Source organism: Thalassophryne amazonica, chromosome 5, assembly GCF_902500255.1.
Source record: "Thalassophryne amazonica chromosome 5, fThaAma1.1, whole genome shotgun sequence".
Classification (NCBI taxonomy): domain Eukaryota; kingdom Metazoa; phylum Chordata; class Actinopteri; order Batrachoidiformes; family Batrachoididae; genus Thalassophryne; species Thalassophryne amazonica.
In genome coordinates, this window is record NC_047107.1 from 129,013,034 (window position 1) to 129,034,831 (window position 21,798).

The 21,798-nt window shown below is 41.2% G+C and overlaps 1 protein-coding gene across 2 annotated transcripts in view; it reads left to right on the forward strand.

Annotated features, from left to right (window-relative positions):
* Positions 1-4,293: 4,293 nt before the first annotated feature.
* LOC117511327 (dematin-like) overlaps positions 4,294-21,798 on the forward strand; it is a 48,306-nt gene continuing 30,801 nt past the window's right edge. The window contains exons 1-5 of one of the 2 annotated variants that reach the window (XM_034171358.1): positions 4,294-4,359; positions 14,913-14,959; positions 18,765-18,799; positions 20,304-20,384; positions 20,478-20,606. In XM_034171358.1, coding sequence (XP_034027249.1) covers positions 18,788-18,799; positions 20,304-20,384; positions 20,478-20,606 — 222 coding nt within the window. In that variant the 5' untranslated portion in view covers positions 4,294-4,359; positions 14,913-14,959; positions 18,765-18,787. The remainder of the gene's footprint in view (positions 4,360-14,912; positions 14,960-18,764; positions 18,800-20,303; positions 20,385-20,477; positions 20,607-21,798) is intronic. The other variant, XM_034171357.1, reaches the window with a different exon arrangement.

Genomic DNA, 21,798 nt, shown 5'->3' on the forward strand with positions numbered 1-21,798 from the left:
TGTGAAAGTGTAGGAACACGGACCCACAACAGGGGGCGCAATGAACGGACAATGGAGAGAGTAAATAACAAGATTTACTACTGAAACAAGCACGAGTAATACAACAAACACAATTTGGGGTCGAATCCGCTGGTGTCGTGTGGGCAGGCTCGAAGGTAGGAGACGTCTGTCTCAGTCGAACCGGAACCACCCAGATCTCCTCTGCCACCGAACCCTGGAAATACTGGAACCGCCAAGTCCCGAATTCCCAGGTGGCCACTGCCTCCGCTCGTCGGATCCGGTACTGCTGGCAGGAGAGAGCAACAACACACAGGAGTGGATGAACGCACCCAGTAACAGAGAGGGGAGAAGCCGCCTCCACCTCTTGGCAAAGTGTAGCAGGAAGGTGAGTACTTATCCAAAGAATGAGGTTTTCAGTAGTCACCAGTCCTGAAAAAGGTTTTAACAGTCTTAGCTGATGATGCAATGTATAACTGCAGAGAATACTACCTTGGTCTTAGGCGATATCTCGGCACTGAGGTGGAGACGCCGTCCTCCTGATATACCTCGGTGCTGAGTAGAACAGCTGTGTCTGGTGATGGGTGACAGCTGTCACCCAGGCTACTCCCATGATGCGGCAGCGCCCTCTGGTGCCTGGAGCCCGCACTCCAGGCAGGGCGCCCTCTGGTGGTGGTGGGCCAGCAGTACCTCCTCTTCAGCGGCCCACACAACACGATCTTTCATTTCAGACTGTATCATCATCAGACCATCGTCATTTTAATGTTTCCCAAAATGTAGATACATTTTATATATTACAGCCAGCAAACATTAAATATAAATAATGAGATGGAAACAATAGCATGATCATTTCAGACAATACAAAATTAATTCTTTTTTTTTGTTTTTTTTTTAACCAAGTCTGTATTTGGTCACTCTTTTTTGCCTTTAATGTCCTATAGGATCCGTGCAGTTGAGTGTGAATGCTTTTGTCTAATTTTTTCATGGGACCCTTGAACGCGTTACAGTTGGAGCGCTGATGAAGCAGGTTTTTTTCTGATGCTTTCATGCCTCTACTGTACATTGGCCAGCTGATCTCTATAGAACACTGGATCGCTCATTGGACAATATTTTTGAAGCAAACCGGCCGCCATATTACCACTCCCATGTCCCGCTCCTGGACGCGCTTTTGTATTGATCTTTAATGAGGCGCACGCAGCTTTATTCTTTGTCATTTTGTTAAAAAATACCTTCATGTGCAGCTATAAACTGCAAATCACCAGTTCAAAGGCTGTGGACGAACATTTCACCTGTGAGTGTGATTGAAATGGAAAGTAATGAACAATAATTTGAAGAGTTCTCTCCCTTATTCCAGCATATAGGCAGAAATAGTAACAACAATAATAATAATAATCATAAGTGGCTTATTAACTCAACATGTGTAGCCACATGTATTTTGTGTTGGATGAACTATTTTAAGACATTTCTTAGGTCTACTTGTGCAGAGTTTTGGAGCTTTAGGCGTTGTTGCTACGAGCTTTATTACTTACATGAGGCTGAAGGCTAATATAAGTATAATATATAATATATTGAGTGTTAGAAGGTAAGGTGATGTAACACAGTGGTAAACATACCGCTGTCTCAGCTTTTTTGAAACATGTTGCAGGCATCCATTTCAAAATGAGCAAATATTTGCACAAAAACAAAGTTTATCAGTTTGAACATTAAATATCTTGTTTTTCTGGTGTATTCAATTGAATATAGGTTGAAGAGGATTTGAAAATCATTGTATTCTGTTTGGAGGTGCTGATGAAAATCAGCACCTCCAAACAGATTCCAAAAGGTATAGTTTGACTGTCTATGACTGAATGTTCTGGAGTTATGGGGTAAAAATCAGCACCTCCAAATCCAAGGCCATGGTTCTCGACTGGAAAAAGGTCCTTTGCCCTCTTAGGTCGCTGGAGTGTCCTTGCCTCAAGTGGAGGAGTTTAAGTATCTCGGGGTCTTGTTCACGAGTGAGGGATGTTTGGAGCGTGAGATCGATAGACGGATCGGTGCAGCGTCTGCAGTGATGCGGTCGCTGTATCGGACCGTTGTGGTGAAGAGAGAGCATGAGTAGGGGGGCAAAGCTCTCGATTTACCGATCAATCTACGTTCCGATCCTCACCTGTGGTCATGAGATTTGGCTCATGACCAAAAGAACGAGATCGCGAGTACAAGGGGCCAAGATGAGTTTCCTCCGCAGGGTGGCTGGGCGCTCCCTTAGAGATAGGATGAGGAGCTCGGTCACTCGGGAGGAGCTTGGAGTCGAGCCATTGCTCCTCCACATCGAAAGGAGCCATCTGAGGTGGCTCGGGCATCTTTTCCCTGGAGAGGTGTTCCGAGCACGTCCCATCAGGAGGAGACCCCAGGGAAGACCCAGGACATGCTGGAGGGACTACGTCTCTCGGCTGGCTTGGGAACACCTTGGGGTTCCCCCGGAGGAGCTGGGGGAGGTGTGTGTGGATCGAGAGGTCTGGGTAGCTTTGCTTGAGCTGCTGGCCCCCTGACCCAACTCTGGATAAAGTGGAAGAAAATGGATGGATAGATGGATGGATGTATTCTGTTTTTATTTAATTTTACACAACGTCCCAACTTCACTGGAATTGGGGTTGTATATGCTACTTTCTGTTAGATTTTGGAGATATTGTATCTTTAAACTGTCCGAGAAACACTTTACAATTGGAATATACAGTTAGTCCCTTCTGCTGCTCCCTTGTTTTCACTCGGGTCGCCACAGCAGATCCGAGGTGGATCTACATGTTGATTTTGATTTGACACAAGTTTTACACCGGATGGTCTTCCTGATGCTACTCCACATTGCATGGAGAAATGGGCAGGGGCGGGATTTGAGCCTGGGAACTTCTGCACTGAAACCACGCACATTAACCATTTGGCCACCACTCCTGCCTAGAACTGGAATATGATACTAATTGTAAAGGTGATATTTTGCCAATATACTGACAGACCTCTAGGGGTCGCTCATGGACCCCTGGTGGTCCACTGTTTGAGAACAACCCAAATGGCTGAGCTAAATAGATTGACTTGACTTTATATCATAAAAAGTTTACATAAAATCATGTCGTGGGCATTCAGCAAAATGCATCTTTGTGTCACATGGAGCTCAATTGTCTGTTTGCATGTCAGATGTCTTCATGTGAAAATCTGTGCTTAATACATTTATTTATTTATCGTAAATAATTTCCCAGCTGGCTCAAGAACGCCTCAGGATCCCTGGGAAGAGTTAACAGGACTTGGCCAAGGATAGATGAGCTGCTTAGTCTGCTGTCACTGCAAGTCAGATCTTAATAATAATCAGGTCCCATCTTATCTTAGGGACCTCATAGTACCATATCACCCCAATAGAGCGCTTACTTGTAGTTCCTAGGGTTTGTAAGAGTAGAATGGGAGGCAGAGCCTTCAGCTTTCAGGCTCCTCTCCTGTGGAACCAGCTCCCAATTCAGATCAGGGAGACAGACACCCTCTCTACTTTTAAGATTAGGCTTAAAACTTTCCTTTTTGCTAAAGCTTATAGTTAGGGCTGGATCAGGTGACCCTGAACCATCCCTTAGTTATGCTGCTATAGACGTAGACTGCTGGGGGTTTCCCATGATGCACTGAGTGTTTCTTTCTCTTTTTGCTCTGTATGCACCACTCTGCATTTAATCATTATTGATTGATCTCTGCTCCCCTCCACAGCATGTCTTTTTCCTGGTTCTCTCCCTCAGCCCCAACCAGTCCCAGCAGAAGACTGCCCCTCCCTGAGCCTGGTTCTGCTGGAGGTTTCTTCCTGTTAAAAGGGAGTTTTTCCTTCCCACTGTCGCCAAGTGCTTGCTCACAGGGGGTCGTTTTGACCGTTGGGGTTTTTTGTAATTATTGTATGGCTTTTGCCTTACAATATAAAGCGCCTTGGGGCAACTGTTTGTTGTGATTTGGCGCTATATAAATAAAACTGATTTGATTTAATAAGCAGCAAAATATGAATGAATAATATTAATAAACAGAAATGAGGGGTTGTGATGTGACAGATGTGTTAGTTTGGAAAGATCAAAGACAGTTTGACCTGCAAAGACCTGAAAGAAGACACATTTTTATTGTTTAAATCATTATAAATTATTAATAATAACCACACGTTTTTAAACTATTTAGACCTTGTGACACGTGACATGGTTTGACAGTAACGCGCACGCGCCGTTATAGCCACATGTTGCACTGTGGACCCCCCCCCGCCCCCACCGGGCTGAACATGGACTGATCCAGAGAGAGAGAGAGAGAGATCAGTCAGGGGCTCGCGCGCCACACGCGCTCTTATCACCCGATAGCCGTGGAGGAGAAAAACAGCAGGTAAAGAAAAAAAACTCACCAATTTAACAACAAATATCTGTTAAGAGCAGATTAAACCCTCTGATTATACACATACATCATGGCGTAATTAATTACTGTGTGGGATGTTGTAGAGATGTGGATTTTATTAAAGTGAAAACACACAGCCAGCAGGGTTTGATGTGGCCTAAATATTGTCATAATATTCTGTGGGTAAAAGTGTGACGTTCTGGCCCGATCAGAGCCGATCTGCGGCGGGATTCGATCGACCTTGTTGTCCGCGGCGCCGGCGGGAAGAAGCCCCGCCCCCCGTCACCTTAAAAACACGAGCAGGATCTGTTCATCCGTTAAAAACAAAAATAATATAAAAGACGTACAGGTGTAATTCAGAGAGTCAGCGCGGGATTATGTAAGAGAACGAGAGGTGAGGAGGCAAGTGATGGAGGAAGGATGGATTAAAGGAGGAGGGGATGGATTTATGTAACACATCTGTTAGCCTCTGATATCTATCTGTCTGTCTGTCTGTCTATCTGTCTATCTATCTATCTATCTATCTATCTATCTATCTATCTATCTATCTATCTATCTATCTATCTATCTATCTGTCTGTCTGTCTGTCTGTCTGTCTGTCTGTCTGTCTGTCTGTCTATCTATCTATCTATCTATCTATCTATCTATCTATCTATCTATCTATCTATCTATCTATCTATCTATCTATCTATCTATCTATCTATCTATCTATCTATCTATCTAATCTATCTATCTAAGGTGTGCCTATTAAAGTGGCCACTGCAATTATTTTCCTTGTTAGCCAGAAATCCCAAAATGATCATTTAAATAAATCTTAAAATGTGGTCAAAAAGCACATCGTGACTGGGAAGAAAGCCAGATTTTCAGAAAACTCCAGAATTGTATCCTGTAATATTTTCAAAAATTCATCTTGAGTTGAGTGATGTGGTGAAAACTGATTATTTGTCCTGAAATGATCCAGATCAGGAGAAGAGATTCAGTCTGACTCAGAAGAGAAAAATGTTAAACTGGAGGTTGGATTTAGTCCAGGAGACAAGCAGGTTTTCAGTTTGAAGGAGACTAAAGGACACTTACATTCCAGCCTCAGTGTACCATAAAATACAGTAAATGTATGGTGGCCATCCAGGGTGGTGGCTGTAAATGATATTCTAAAGTCTACTACATTATTTGTCTGATCATCAAGATTCCAAAAGGTATAGTTTGACTGTCTATGACTGAAAGTTCTGGAGTTATGGGGTAAAAACAACAGAAACAATGACAAAGATCAATTTCAGTTTGTTCAGGGGGTCAAAGGTTAAAGTTGCTACAGTTTCAGTAAACAGCGGTGTAAATTATTGGTTGAGTTAATCAGGATTAAAAAGAAATAGCTTGCACCATGTCTCATGTTTCAGCCCACGTTTTTTTTTTTTTTTTTTTTTCCATCCTCATGTCATGAAATGAGTCAAATTTTCTTGACAGGGTTTTTTTTTTTTTAACTCACTATTACTAACCCTACTCCTACATCCAACCTTAACCTTAACCATACCCTAATCCTACTCCTTCCCCCCACCCTAACCATAACCACCCTGACCCCCCCGCTTCACTTTTAATTTTGTGCAGCCATCACAGAATGAATTAGAATGAATTTGTGCTGCTGTGACAAAAATGAGGCGCTTTTCGTCACAATATCACAAACCAATACATTAATGTATATTTCATGCTGCTGAATCACGACTTGCCATGAGACCAGGTTGCATGTTTAGTTACCAGGTTACCGGGTAACAAACTTGTATGTCAGATGTTGACCTTATTTGACCTTTATTTTGGAGACCAAACATTTAACACAGTCAGAATTATCCCATTTATTAATCCTATTATAATCATTAAATACTTCTGTTCGAATCAATGGATGTGCAGCCTGGAGGTTCAGGGGGTCAGCTGTGCATGCTGGGAGAAGCTCCACGCATGAAGAAAAGTGTCAAAACCATGGAGCCGTTTAACAGATGTTATCATCCAAAACTGTCCCTTATTTCCTGTAACATTACATATCTGCTCACCAAATTTCTCTGAAATCTGCTCCTTCCTTCTTGAGTTATCCTGTGTACAAACAGACACATGCAGGAGAAAACATTACCTCTTTGGCTCCATCTGGTTCATTTGCTGCACGGAGAGAAAGAAAGAATTCAGAAAGGAAGGAAAGGAAGAAGGAACTGAGGTGGTTGGTTCCAAAATCAAAGAGTGTCAGGGGGAAAAAAGCAGACTGACGAAATACAGAAGGAAAGTGAAGAACATGAGGGACTGTGGAAGGAAAGGAAGACAATAGGAAGGAAAGAAGGATGTAACAAAGGAAATTATGTGGAATAGAAAGAAATCAGAACAGGAGGAAACAAGGAGGAAGCAGAAGAAATGAGTAATTGGAGAAGGAAATTCAAATGCTAAGAAGGAACCCAGAAGGAAATCAGGACATTGGGAAGGACAGAATAAAACTGAGTTGGGCAGAAGTTAAGGATGGACAGCTGAGATAATGGAAATAATGTTTATAGGGAAAGAAAATATGTTGGCACAAAAAGATGGAACCGAGGAAATCATCATAGTGAGGAGGAAAATAGGAGAAGAGGAAACAAGTATTTATAGAAGCAAAAAAGGGAATGTTGGTGGGAACAAGGATGTTTAGTAGGGAAGGAGATGGGGCAGGAGAGGTGGAAGCTAGGAATCAGAGGAGGTGACAAAAAGTAGGAAGTATAGTGTGAACTTGGAGTATTGGGATAGAAAGAAAGTGTCTGGAAAACAGGAATGACTAATGTAGTCTGGGAGGAAAAGAGAAATACTGAAAAGAAAAGGAGGTGATAGTGAACAAAAGAGGAAGCAGCAAAAAAATATAAGAGGGTATGACGAGGAATTCTGGGGCAGAAATGGAAGGGATGACAGAAGGAAAGGAGATAAGGTAGTACAAGAAAAAAGATGACAGGACGAGAATGTTGGAAACAATCAAAATGAAAGCGTTTGAGTTTGGAAGTCGTGTCTTATGTCTGACTCCAGCAGCGGGTGAGTGGATTCTTTATTTTTAACCTGGGGGGTCTAGGAAGAGGCTGTCAGTGGACGTCTGCTGTCTGTCGTTCATCAGGTCAGTCTCTTTTCACCTCTGGAAGGAAGTGAAGTTGTTAGGAAGGAAATGGGAAGAAGGAGATACCTGAAATAAGAAGTGAGTGAGCATGAAAGTAAAGAAGGAAACAAGAGGGGAAAAAAGGAGAAAAGGGAAGAACTGGAGTGTGGAAGGAAAAGAGGTTGTTGGTGAGGAAACAGAAAAGGACATGAGGACCTTAGTGAAGGATGTATTTGAAATGGAGCAACAGAAGTTGATTCACATTGAAGCAGCTCAGCGGCGGTTGATCAGGACATCATTCAGTCGTTACACAGAAGCTGTGATGTCACATGAGGTCAGCCAATGGCAGCGCTGTCTGCTGTGGCCATGACGACAGGCTGGGTGTGGTCACGTCACTGCGAGCCGAGATAAGAACCTGACAAACGCAAGATCATCGAACCACGCTGAGGCCTGACCCCACGTCCACCGAAACCAGCTCCTGAACCTGGGTAAACCCCAACCTCCGCTACTAGTTAAGACACAGGAGAAGACCAGACCAAACCCGAGTTAAAGTACAGACCAAACACCAGACTGGAGTGGGCCAACGACATGGTGACAATGACGGAACAAACCAGGCTAAATACAGGCCCAAACCAGGACAAATTACCAGTAAATACTAACCCCAAACCAGGCTAAATATAGGCCCGAAAGAGGATGAACTACTGGTAAATACAAATCCCTAACCAGGCTAAATATAGGCCCGAAAGAGGATGAACTACTGGTAAATACAAATCCCTAACCAGGCAAAATATAGGCCCGAAGAAGGATGACTTACCGGTAAATACAAATCCCAAACCAGGCTAACTATAGGCCCAAACAACAACAAACTACCGGTAAATACTAACCCCAAACCAGACTATATATAGGCCCAAAGGAGGATGAATTACCGGTAAATACAAATCCCAAACCAGGTTAAATATAGGCCCAAACAATGACAAACTACCGGTAAATACTAACGCCAAACCAGGCAAAATATAGGCCCAAAGGAGGACGAACTACCGGTAAATACTAACCCCAAACCAGGCTAAATATAGGACCAAACAACAACAAAATACAGGTAAATACTTACCCCAAACCAAGCTAAATACAGGCTGAAATAAAGACACACTACCGGTAAACACAAATCCCAAACCAGGCTAAATATAGGACCAAACAACAACAAAATACAGGTAAATACTAACCCCAAACCAAGCTAAATACAGGCTGAAATAAAGACACACTACCGGTAAACACAAATCCCAAACCAGGCTAAATATAGGACCAAACAACAACAAAATACAGGTAAATACTAACCCCAAACAAGGCTAAATATAGGCCCAAAGGAGGACAAACTACCGGTAAATACTAATACTGAACCAGGCTAAATACAGGCCCAAACAAGGACAAACTACCAGTAAATACTAACCCAAACCAGGCTAAATATAGGCCCAAACAACAACAAGCACTCGGTAAATACTAACCCCAAACAAGGCTAAGTATAGGCCCAAAGGAGGACAAACTACCGGTAAATACTAACACCAAACCAGGCTAAAAACAGGCCCAAACAAGGACAAACTACCAGTAAATACTAACCCAAACCAGGCTAAATATAGGCCCAAACAAGGACAAACTACCTGTGAATACTAGGCCAGGCTAAAATGCAGGTAAAAAGTGGAACAAACTGAGGCTGAAGTGAACTGGAAAAAGCCAAATTGGAAAAAGGACTAAACAGGGTTAAATTGCCACTATAGGCCTAGAATGACATGAAAACGGAAGAAAAACATTACACCAAACTAGGGCTAAAATACCATTAGATATGGGATTATTGTGCCAGGAAATACAACAGTGAAATACCAGAATACTGGACTAAACCAGGATTAAATACCAGAGGACTGGACCAAGCCTGGGTGGGACCAAAATACAAAAAAATGCTAGACCAAATTTTGGAAGAAGATCCAGAACATATTGAACCAAATGTGGGCTCAGATTGCGGTGAATAATTTGGTGATGGTTCTTGTCATCTCTGGCTTTATTTTGTTTTCTTGTCACTAATCGGCCAAACGGTCACTGTGAGTTACATGATCACGATTATGCTCACCTCCTGCCCACTGAAGCCCATTACCAGGTGGATTGAAATGCATTATGGGAAATGTAGGAAATCACTGTGATAGGTCGGTGCAACGTGGATTCATGAAGAAAACACCATATTTCATCAGTGTTGGGCTGTGGGTGGACAGAGTGTTTGTTTTACAAGCTGGGACCTGGCAGCCGGGTGGAGTTTACCTGGAGTCGTGACAATAACAATTGCAACGGCAGCACAAACGGGGTGACACCAACCGACTGGGTGGTCTGGAGGTGGGAGGGGCCACTTTAGCATCTCTCTTTGTATCTCACACATTTATGCCAGCTAATTGGACAAAAGGGTGTTGTAACCTAGCAACCTGCAGATATCGCTCAGCATTCCACTGAGTTATCTCCTGTCTGGGAACACTCAGCGAGGCTCGGAAACAGGAATCCTGCTCGCTGCAGGTCCAAACCCCAACCTAAACCCCAACAAACTGCTCAGAGACTCGCTGCAGTCTGAGTCTGAGCTTGGGGATGAATTTAGCTCAACATTTCATTACGCTGTCGATGGAACATTTAACCTCTTTGGTTAGTTTACACACATCACTGGATATGGATTCAAATACATTCCCATTAGTCCTAAAATTATCTCCCACAAACCTTAAAAAAACACTAGAATCCAGATTCTGATCCCTTTGATCTCAGAAAATGACATCAGAGACACTGAACTAGTAGATTAAGTTTGAGATGTTTGTGCTCAGATAATTTTCTAATGGCCACTGTAGAGAAGCTATGAGTGCTAATAAGCTAATGTCTGACAGGAGCAAATAAGCTAAAGCTAAATTTCTAATAAGAGTGAACCAGCTTGTGGTCAAAGAGACCTAAGAGCCTAATGTTAAGTGTTTAGAAAGAGGTCAGCGCAAGGTAAATGAGAGCTAATATGCTAAAGTTAACTGTCTAAAAATAGCTAACCAGCTGCTAATATGTTAAAGCTAATATGCTAAAGTTCAAGGTAAACGAGAGCTAATATGCCTAAGTTAACTGTCTAAAAACAGCTAACCAGCTGCTAATATGTTAAGGCTAATATGCTAAAGCTCAAGGTAAACAAGAGCTAATATGCTAAAGTTAACTGTCTAAAAACAGCTAACCAGCTGTAATGTACTAATATGCTAAAGCTAATATGCTAATATACAAAAGCTCAAGGCAAATGAGAGCTAATATGCTAAAGTAAACTGTCTAAAAACAGCTAACTAGCTCAAGGTAAATGACAGCTAATATGCAAATGTTAACTGTTTAAAAAGAGCTAACCAGCTCATGGTAAATCAAAGCTAATAAGCTAATGGTAACTGTCTAAAAAGAGCTAACCAGCTCAAGGTAAATGGCAGCTAATAAGTTAATGTTAAATGTCTAATAAGAGCTAACTAGCTCAAGGCAAATGAGAGTTAATACAAGTGAAGTGACGCGCAAGTAGCACAAGCTTGTTCATGGTACAGGGAGTCCCAAACAGGAAGTGCCCAGTTTTGAGTCCACAGTGAAACATGAAATGTCAAATGTTGAACACTTCCTGGATCGACACTTCCTGGATCAACAATAGAGGAGATCTCGTGGGAATTCAGTGGCAAGTTGACACTGAAACAGGAAGTGCCGAATTTTGAGCCCACTGTGAAACAGGAAGTGTCAAATGTTGAACACTTCCTGGCGCTACAGCAGAGGATATTAACCCGTTGTTTTTGCACTGTTCATCCTCGGCAAGGTTTTTGTGAAACTTTTTGTTTGTCTCAATTTTTAAAAAAGAAAATGAAATTAACAAAAAAGAGAAGGAGGAGATCTCGTGAGAATATAATAGATCTTGTGGGAATTCAGTGGAAAATCTTCACTGAAACAGGAAATGTCAAATGTTCAACACTTCCTGGTCCAACAGTACAGGAGATTAACCTGTTTTTCAGTTTTTGCTGTGGTATGTTTAATCTCTGTAAGGTTTTTTTGTAACTTTTTGTTTGTTTCAATAAAAAAAGAGAGAGAAAGAGGAGATGTCGTGGGATGTCAGTGCACAGCTGACACAAACAAGAAATACTAAATGTTGAGTCGACATTGAATCTGGGAACACTAAAGTCAGAGGCAGCATGCATCTTGACAGCTCATGAGGTCAATCAGTGACTATTTAGTGTGTAAATTGGTTGAAGGTTTTTAACCATGCTAATGCTCCCCAGCATTTTCTGAAAATTTTCATTTATATAGCGCCAAATCACTACACAGTTGCCTCAAGAAAATAAAGTCTGAAGGACCTAAATGACATGGTGAGATGCTGAAGAGCTTTGCTCGTTCATGTCCGCAACATATACATATTATGCTAATGTTAACTGTCTAAAAAAAGCTAACCAGCTCAAGGGAAATGACAGCTATGTTAAACATTGAAAAAGAGCTAACTAGCTCATGGTAAATCAGAGATAATAAGCTAATGTTAACGGTATATAAAAGCTAACCAGCTCCAGGTAAATGAGAGCTAATTTGCTAATGCTAGCTGCCTGCTAACTTTAGTATTCTGTCTAAAGGTTGTGAAAAAAGCTTTGCCATTCAGCTTCTTTGACACCAACAGTCCAAATTAATGCCTGTATTTTATCTGACGCTGCTTCAGATAAGCCGCGGACTTACCACCGTCAACTTTTCCTACTTGCACAAACAAAAGTCAAATGTATAAACTTCCTGCTGTGACTGAGGTCTTTCAGTCTGTCAAAATGCTTCATCCACTAAAATCAGATTCCTCCTTTTAGTGCAGCAGATAACTGAAACAATCCTGCAAATGGTGATACAAGCACCAAAGTCAGCACAAATACTCCTTAGACATCACTCTTTTGAAAAAACCGACTAGCCTCTTGAATTTTCAGTAGGAGGGCAGGTAGGGGGTCAATTGAAGAATTACACAGGGGTCAAAATTAAAAATGCTCCAATCAAATTGAAATCTACACTGCATTAGTTGTAGGATCATAATGATTCCAAAAAGGTATAGTTTGGACAATCTGTGACTGAATGTTCAGGAGTTATGGGGTAAAAACAGCAAGAATGGTGACAAAGGTCAGTTTCAGTTTGTACAGGGGTCAAAAGTTAAAGTTCCTTCAATTTTGGTAAAAAGTGATGCAAATTATTGGTTGATCCAATAGGATTAATAAATGGAATGGTTTTGACTGTGTTGAATGTTTGGTCTCCAAAGTAAAGGTCAAACAGGGTCAGTGTCCATTGGATTCTATGACATGTGACACTCCTGAACAGTCAGTCATAGATTTTCCAAACTATATGTTTTTGGAATCGTTATGATCAGATAAATAATGTAGTTTGGCTTTCAATTTGATTGGAGCATTTTTTAATTTTAACCCCTGTGTAATTCTTCAATTGACCCCTACCTGGTTGCCTGTTGAAAATTCAAGTGGCCAGTCGGTTTTTTCAAAAGAGTGATGTTTAAGGAGTATTTGTGCCGAATTTGGTGCTTGTATCACCATTGCAGGATTTTGCTCTAAATATTGTCTTAGCTGCTGCACTATTCATTCTCAGCAGAACACTCTGTTTCATCAGGTTTGATGTTTTCAGATCAGACTCCCACAGCCAGTAGCTTTTCTTCAAAATCACTGCTTAGCAACAGCATGGACGTCCTGGAACTAAAACCTGAAGGGCTTAAAATAGACGGTCACTGAGAAGAGGAGGAGGAGGAGACTATCACACCATGGACGCAAAGATGCAGGAGAACATCAACAAGGTCCCAGTTTGGTTCCTGTTTGTTTTCAGCAAACTAGTCCAGACCAGGAAGACGCGAGAAACCGTCTGGAAGCACAAAGTCATAACGACACCGGTCGCGTCTCCTGGACCAACTGTAACTTCCAAAGCAGCAGAGCTGATTTTTTTCCATCGTCATGACAGAGAGAACATCCCGTCTGAGGCAGTAGAACCTGATACCCGACACCTCCACCTTATCGAGCCCATTATTGATCAGTGCCATCCATTAGACTGTCAGTGATCTGCCTCCAGGGACACAACTCAGGAAGAGAAGCTGCTGATCCGGAAAAGACAAACCGTGGACATTTGTGTATTTATCTTGTGACAAACATCTTATGAGAATGTTCAGACGACCCGACCCAGGTCTTTGTTAAGGGGATGACTTTTCACCATGACGATCTTTAGCTTCAGTTTCTGGTACTTTTGATCGTGACACCGAAATCTTTACACAAAGATTAAAGTCTGAGTCCTTGGACTAACGCTCAGTGTCTAAAGACACTGAGCAGATTCATTTGGGGCTTTTTGGGTTGTTGGAAGGATTTTCTGTCATCCAGCCGGACATGGGACGAGCTGACAGGCTCAGCACGTGTCTGTGGAAGACTCGTCTTCCAAACCAGATTTCATGGTCTTTGGGTGCAGTTGTGGAGTTTTAGGAATGTTCAAGATAAAATCTTTTCTTCTTGTTTCAGCAACGTTTCCCCCAGAAAAATTATTTTCCAGTTGGACCAAACTGTTTGTCGTGACTAATCCAGACATCTGGAAAATTAAAATCCATGGAGGAACCCAGCATCCAGTGAAAGCTTCTGAATTATCCATGTTGGATTATTCCTGAACTGGACCGTCGTCTCGTTGTGAGGCACTTGTGAACAAGCTATAATCTGTGAATTTTCCCAACATAAGCACCAGGACACAACCAGACACATCTCAGTGATGCTCGTCCCGTCTCAGGCCGGCCTGATGAAGATCCAGATCAGTCTGGAGGGAGCTTCATTTCATTTAAGACGTTTAACAGCCCCCACATTGGCAGTGATATTCAATAGTTTTAATTGATTATGTATTAGTTACTACTGTGAAAATCACTTTGTTCTCCTATTTTTATTGGTCCTTAATGAGATAATCCATTAATTAACACAATAGTACCCTTTCATGTTTTAAAAATTTATCCAGGTTAGTCCCATTGAGGTCAAGACCTCTTTTGCATGGGAGACCAGGGCGATTTCTTTTTTCTTTTCTTTTTTTTTTTGTTTCCAATTCACCTAATCTGCATGTTTTTGGATGTGTGAGGAAGCACCCAGAGGAAACCCACACAAACACGGGGAGAACATGCAAACTCCACATGGAAAGGCCACAGCTGGGAATCGAACCCATGACCAGCTTGCTGTGAGGCAACAGTGCTAACCGCTAAGCCACTGTGCTGCTGCCCTTTTAAAAGATAATGAAAATAAATACTGCAAAAAAGAATATAAATCTGGATTGTTCCATTTTAAGTGTCTAAATAGTTCTGGACCAGACTGTAGGACCTTTGGACAAACATATAAAGTTTTGATGCTTCATCTGCAGTACTCTGAGACAGAAGTGGGGTTTTTTGCTGATGTTTTGTTTGTTTGTGTTTCAGGTGGTGATCAGGTTGAATCGCAGACATGATTCCTTTTCCCATCTGAAGTAAGAACACAAACGTTGGAGCATTAGTTAGTTAGTCAGCATAAGTTTGATCTGTACAATGCCACTGTTATGATCTCACTGTGGACGTGTTAGTCTACGTGCTGGTTATGGCGTATTTTGTGTCATTCACTTTGTAATACTGTGTCACAGAGTTCTTTAAGTACTATCTGCTGTATTTTTTAATATATTTGCTTTGTCTACATGTTGTTAAATATTTATCTTGATATTCTGTACAGTGATTATGTTATTACACCTGTAATGTTGAGTTCGTACAAGTGGGCCTGTCTAATTCCAAACATTAACATATCATAGCTCTTTCTGGGTGTTCCAGCTGTTAGTATTTGTACATTAGCAACATGTGAGTTGTTGCTGTTTGCCCCCCCCCACCCAGTGCTCAGGGAACCACAGCAGATTGAGTATAGATCTGCACGGGGATTTGGCCCGTGTTTTATACCAGATGCAACTTCAGTTCACCCTCTAATAACGTAACTGGAGACCCCAGAGCAGAGAACTGACAGGCGAGTGCAACAAAAGTCTGCTCCAATCAATTTTTCTTGATGTGGCAGACAATAAGACTCTTTGTTGAGTCAGGCAGAGGTCAGGTACACGGGAAATCAGAATAACAGCAATCATGTCCTCAGTGGGAGCAACAGAAGATTTATCCACAAACACAGGCAGAGGTTCAAAACACAGAGGTGAGTCCTACCAGGTCACCAATTCTAGAATCGACAAGCTCGGCTCAGGAAACAGAGAATGGCAACGCAGAGGAATAATGCAAGAGAGCAGGTGTGAAGCTAGACAATCTGGCGAGGGAGTAACAGATTACCAGTTATAAAGGCTGACATACAGTTAATGAAGAAGTGGTTGAATGTTTGAATCCCAAAAACACTGAACAGGAATTAAAACTAGACAGAGAAAACTGGGAAGCACAAGAATAAGGAGTTTTTCCTTACCACTGTTGCTCTGCAGGTTGGTAAGATTAGACCTTACCTGTGTGAAGCGCTTTGAGGCAACTCTGTTGTGATTTGGCGCTATATAAATGAAAAGAAATTGAAATTGAAATAAAAGTACAGGAAATAACACAAAGGGGAATCACAATGAACCAATACTAGAAATTGAATAACGCTGAAATCAGGAACAAATACCAGAGCGAGGATCAGGATACTACCTGGAGGAACATTCACAGCTCCTGGTCTTCTCAAGTGGCTTCTCAGCAGAGAATCAGGACCAACTCAGTTTATTTGTGAGGTCTGACAGGATCGGGTGCACACAGAGCGTCATGTGACTAAAAACTTATATTTATAACATTTTGCAGCAGAAGAATAAATGTTGCATGATCAGTGTTAAATTTAGACATACTGTTTTCCCAATGGAAAATGTCTTGGCTCCGCCCCTTTTTGCAAAGTCTAAAATGTTGGCAAACACCGTATGTAGTATGTCACCTATTTTGATAAAATTTTGTAAATTGTGTATAATATACTAAGTCCCTTCGGCTGCTCCCTTGTTTGTACTCAGGGTCGCCACAGCAAATCCAAGGTGGATCTGCATGTTGAACTGGCACAGGTTTTATGCCGGATTCCCTTCCTGATAGTCCAGCAGTTAAGGGATAGAATTGTGCACTTTTTTACAAAAGCGCCAAACTTTGTCCAGGGACTCTTTAGGTTATATTAAGTCATGTCAAAGCGGGAGACATTTGATTTTAACCCTGTATCCTGCTTTTTTAAAAGGGTGTTTGCATGGTTATAATACAGTGTATATTTTGCTATTCATATGACAATACGATCATATGGTTATTATGTAGGGGGCCAGTGATCAAGATTGGACATTGTTAAGCTGTAGAGAATGGCTACTGCAACTAGCGCAAAGCTATACTGAGCTTATGTGATCACGTATAGTCCGTCGTGCGGCGTCATACGTCGTCGTACATCCTTATACATTAACAGGGTGGTATGTTTCAAAATGGAAAGAGGTTAAATTGTAACATTAATTTACCATTATTTTTTAAGAGTGTAAACTATGTTTAAGTGCATTTGTAGCATACTTTCTTTTTCTATGCATGAAAACAGCTTTCAGTCACTTTAAGTAAATTAAATATAGAGTCATGATTTTATGTTATGGAAGATATAACATAAGGTAAACTGAGTGTTTTAAATTGTAAACTAAATGGTTATGGCCATAAAAACAAAATTGATTTCTTGTAATTAATAAAAAAGCATTTCTTTCCGTTCAAACACTGTTGTTATTTTAGAGTGTAAATATGTTAGAGTGCATGAGTAGCATCTTTCCTTTGCCCTATGCTCGCAAACAGCTATATTGCATAGGTATATTGATATTCACAATGAGTTATACAATATTTAGTCACTTTCCCTAGATTAACGCTTTTTCTAAGAGTGTAAGCACACTGAAGTACATTCGAAGCATCCCTACTTAGCCTTAATACATTTTTCATAACCTTCAAATTTATATTATAAACTTAAATAGACATTTGGATAAGAGTTTGTCATGAATTATATGCTGTAGAAGGCTGAAAATGGTTATTCTCTTAAACCCAAGTTTTTAGAGTGTAGACGTTTATGGATTCAGTGTCTCCTGATCTTATATACTTCAGGACACTATAAGGTACCTCTGATAAAGTTTTGGCACTTTTGTAAAAAAGTGCATGATTCCCCTAAAATTTGGCCTTTAGCCGCCGGACTATGACACAACTCCACATTACATGGAGAAATGTGGCAGGGGTGAGATTTGAACCTGGAACCTTCTGCACTGGAACCAAGCGCATTAACCACTTGGCCACCACCCCTGCTAATCTGTGTAAAATATAAACCAGAATAATCCAGAACAGAATCATAGCAAGACTAGAACTAAGAGTCGAACTGAGGAGGTCGAGTTACGTGGAACTCAAGGCGAGTGAGATCAAAGGGAAGCTGTGTGTGGGATTTACTGATCGTGAGTCGATGGAACATCTACATTTATTCACAGCTCAAAGGTCGGCAGGAATAAAGCAAACTTACTTAAAACTGATGGAAAACGTACGCACACAGTAAAATCACTCGTGTTAAAATAACACTGACAGTGAACATATGTACACTGGCAGTGTTAATTTAACACTGTCAGTGTTAGTTTTACACTGGTGATTTTACTGTGTACAGGAAGTACTGCCAGCAGGTACATCGACACAGACGATAAACAAATACACACAGTTCCACCTAAAATTAGCACAACTGCTTCAGAAGAGCCGTTCAGGAACATTCCTGAAATATGAAAGAGGAATTAATATAAAGAGATTTATGATTTGCTTTCAGCACTGAAACCAAAAGCTTTGGTTTAAAGATGCACAAAGGTCAAATAGGAAACATGCTGACCCACAAGACAGATGATGTCATAAAGACAAAAAGAAATCAGCATGTTCCCGAGCAGGATCAGGATGCACTTTGGTTTGTTTACGAAAAAGAAGGACGGTGTCAGAAGGTTAAACAGGCCATGTGGAAGTGGGCGGGGCATGTTGTACGGGCTAATAGTAACGGACCAGCGGTGAAATGGAAACCTGGAACAGACAGACGGGGACGGCGAGAACACCTGAGGAGAAGTTCAGCAGATATTAGGAAGCAGTTTTCCTCAGTCATGTGACACGAGGATTCTTGTACGAGTTTGTGGAGGATTTTCTCCGCGTTGACCGCATGTTACCCGGGCGTGCACGTGTGTGAGTGCTGGACAAAGCTGTGGCCTCTGGAATAATCCCATTGTTCCCATCATAAAACAGGACTAACAGTCACCAAACATCACCTCATGTCTGTGTGTCTTTCAGGAACCAACCAATCAGCTGTCAGGATGATGCCCAAGGTAAACACGGAACCACCTCATGGTCAGGTTAAAAAAGTCTCCAGTCACAGTCACTGAAATGGAAACCAGCAAGTGGAAAACTGATTTATGAGTCTCAGACTTTTAATTTGAATCCTTTAAAAATACAAACATGTTTTGTTTTGTTGGTTGTTATACTGGTTGGTTTGTTTTGTTGGTTGTTATACTGGTTGGTTTGTTTTGTTGGTTGTTATACTGGTTGGTTTGTTTTGATGGTTGTTATACTGGTTGTTTGGTTTTGTTTTGATGGTTGTTTTATTTTGATAGGTTGTTTTGTTGTTTTTTTGTTATGGTTGTTTTAATGTTTTCAAGTCAAAGTCGGCTTTATTGTCAATTCTTCACATGTATTAGACATACAAGGAATCAAAATTTCGTTTCTCACCTTCCCTCTGTGATGACAGGACAAGACATTTCGATAATAAGAACAGTAAAGTGCACAAGTATTTACATTTTGTTGGTTGCTTTGATGGTTTGTTTTGGTGGTTGATTTGGTGTTTGTTTTGTTTTGCTGTTTTGTTTAGATGTTTGATTCTTTGTTATTTTGTTTTTTTTTTTTGTTGTTGTTATGCTGGTTGTTTTGTTTTGCTTTGAGGGAGGTGAGACCAGAAGATCCTTGGTTCAAATCCCAGCTTGACAAGAAAATCACTAAGGGCCCTTGGGCAAAGTCTTCCCCTGTATGGCAGCAGGGTCACATCTGAGTGAATGTGAGACATTATTGTAAAACACTTTGAGCATCCTATGCAGATGGAAAAGCGCTATATAAATGCAGTCCATTTATTATTTGATCGTTGTTTTATTTTGATTGTTGTTTTGTTGTGATGGTTTATTTATTATGGATGTTTTGATGTTTTGTAGGTTGCTTTGCTTTGTTTTGATAATAATTTTGTTTTATTGGTTTCTTTGATGAATGTTTCGATGGTTGATTTGGTGGATGTTTTGTTTTGGTGAAAGATGTTTTGTTGATTGTTTTGATGGTAGTTTTGTTAATTGTTTTGTTGTTTGTTTCTTGTTTGTTTTGTTGCTTGTTTTGTTGTTTTATTGGTTGTTAATTTGTTTTGGTGGTTATTTTGTTTGTTTTGTTTAATTTGTTGTGTTGGTATGCTGGTTGTTTTGTTCTTTTGATAGTTTTTGATGATTTGACAGGTTGTTAGGTGACTTTTTCAGCAGATGGTCAGACAATCAATTTGCAACTTTTTCCCCACTCACTCTCTGTTGTCCAGTAAAGGGGGCAGGACAGGAAGCTTGGTGACATCTGATAGGTTGAAGCTAATTACTTTGTCTTCAAGGGTCCTGTTTGATTTGTGACTTTTTAGATTGTATTGATCAGTCACCAAAATAATTGTCATGGATTCTTTCTGGAGTCTTCTGCTATTTGGCTGAGTGGCAGTGTGCAGTTGACCTCTGAACTGTGTGTGTGTGTGTGTGTGTGTGTGTGTGTGTGTGCGCGTGTGCGTGCGTGCGTGCGTGTGTGTGTGTGAGTGAGCAGCAGCTGGCTCAGACGTCTCCGGGTAGTGTGTTATCTCTGAGAGGGTCCAGCGTCCCAGGATCCCCTGCCGCCCCCATCGTGGTCAGTCCCACAGATTGAATGATCTTCTCCAGATTAACCTGGAGCTGGTAATCTGTCATCTCACTGAGTGACTTCTGCTCGTTTTCTCTTCAGGCCAGAGTGGAGGACGGCGTTATCGGCTACAAGGACCTGGCGGCTTTACCGAGAGACAAAGCTATTCTGGACATCGAGAGACCTGACTTGATGATTTACGAGCCGCACTACAGCTACAGTCCACTAGAGGTGCTGTGGGGTGTCAATGATGACAAGAAAACACATTTTATCTCTCAATTTAAGATAAAACATTCGTCAGCAGAAAATTAATTTATCAAACTAATCCATGGGTGAAAACAAGTCTGAGTTAAAATTCACTCAGTGTGACTATTTGGATTTTCTACATCATGACATCAGAGGACAACATTTATGCAACCACACACACACACACACACACACACACACACACACACACGCACGCACACAGTGGACAGTGGAAGTAAGACAAGGAGACTTTGTGGTGGAATGAAGATGTCCAGGAAAACAAGGAGAAAGAAGTTGGGGCAAAAGAACTGGGATATTCAGAGAGATGAAGAAAACAGACAGGAGTACAAGGAGATGCGGCATAAGGAGAAAAGAGAAGTGGCGAAACCTAAGGAAAAGGCATTTAGCAAGCTGTACAAGAAGATGAATAGTAAGGAAGGAGAAATGGACTTCTGCCGATTGGCCAGACAAAGGAACAGAGCTGGAAAGAATGTGCAGATGCAGTGGTCATGTGCTGACAAGTGAGATGAGTGTGTTGAGAAGGTGGAGGGAACATTTTGAGGAGCTGATGAATGAAGAAAATGAGAGAGAGAAAAGGCTGGATGATATGGAGAGAGTAAATCACAAAGTGCAAGAGATTAGTAAAGATGAAGTGAGGGCAGCTATGAAAAGAATGAAGAGTGGGAAGGCAGTTGGCCTTCTGGCAGATGGCTGAAGTCCATCAGGACTAAAACACCAAGACACGAAAACAGCTCTTCCCATCCGCAGCTACACTAATAAATAATGTCAGAGACCCCCATTTACCCTGCTCCCCCACTCCCACTAAATACAGATTGATCATCCCTGCACTGAAAGGTTCTGTACATCTGCATGCCTTTGCACAGCCCCATTCCACTATGTTATAGTTATTTGACAATGAACATAGTTTTGCCCATTTTGTCCATTTGACTCCTTCACTTCTTACAGAAGTATTTTTCCTATTATTTTTATTGTTTTTACACACCAATCACTTCTTACAGAAGCATTTTTTTTCCTTTTCTTTTTATTGTTGTTTATGCACCAATGACACCAGATCAAATTCCTTGTATGTGAGAACTTATTTGGCAATAAATTTGATTCTGATTCTGATTCTGGTGACATTCCAGTGGAGGCATGGAAATGTTTTGGAGAGATGACA